Source organism: Ipomoea triloba, chromosome 15 (genome assembly GCF_003576645.1).
Source record: "Ipomoea triloba cultivar NCNSP0323 chromosome 15, ASM357664v1".
NCBI classification, from domain to species: Eukaryota; Viridiplantae; Streptophyta; class Magnoliopsida; order Solanales; family Convolvulaceae; genus Ipomoea; species Ipomoea triloba.
Genome location: NC_044930.1, coordinates 13413987 through 13414879, shown reverse-complemented (window position 1 = coordinate 13414879; position 893 = coordinate 13413987). Strand labels below are relative to the sequence as shown.

The window sequence follows — 893 nt, the reverse complement described above, 5'->3', positions numbered from 1 at the left end:
GTGTCCATATTGGTCACATTTGTGACAACGGCGTGTGCTCCCGCTTCTATTTCTATCTCCCTTTTACCCTTTATCCTTTTGCCACTACCCTTGTTTTTTGCTACAATGGGGGGTCGGATGCACACATATGCTTGTGTTATTGTCCCGCATAGCTCCTCAATGATTTCTATATTTTTCTGCTTTGCTCGGTTGGGCCACGGTCTAACATTAAAGCTTGCTTGTGCTCCCGGAGCAGGCGTGTGAGTGCTTCCATTTGCTTGTTGTCCCCATTGACTAATCCCACGCATGAGTGTATTTCTGGATTTTCTGCCCATAGTTGATTTCTGATAGTTTGGGAGTTGCCCTCTATTGAGTTTTGCTCGTTTTCTATATTATCCATGCCTGATATTGGACGGATGCAGGCTTTTCTTGTCCACCGTGGCACTATGTACTAGGGGAATGCGCTCTATTAGACAGTCTTTGAAAATGAGGAAGATATGGCGGCATAATAACCCTACACGTGTAAACATCCCGCAAGTACAGTTGATAGTCTCATCATTAAGATTGTGGGTAACACAGTATACGGTGTCATCATCTCCTTTAATCTCGTAGCAATCTGTTTCCCCATTTTTCGCTATAGAAATCACACTACATGAAAAACAACTATTCTCAATCTCTGTTTGTACCTCATGAAATATAGATACTGTGTATTCTGAATCAGCATGACGTTCTAATAGTAGAGGGGTTTTGAACTTGGCGAAGTGTCCTTCACATGTTGCGTTTAACTTAGCTTTTTCATATCGCTGTGCGTCGATTGCGCGTAGGTCCACGGCGCATTGGTACAATAAGGTGCTGAACATGGTGTAAGTGGCTCCCTTAGGCACTATCGTTGTTGAAGTTGTTTTCACCTGCAT

The 893-nt window shown here is 43.3% G+C and overlaps 1 protein-coding gene across 1 annotated transcript; it reads right to left on the bottom strand.

The window, feature by feature from the left end:
* Positions 1-371: 371 nt before the first annotated feature.
* Positions 372-893, bottom strand: LOC116005722 (protein FAR1-RELATED SEQUENCE 9-like). The gene has a single exon (XM_031245964.1). The coding sequence runs from the start codon at positions 891-893 to the stop codon at positions 372-374; it is 522 nt and encodes a 173-aa protein (XP_031101824.1).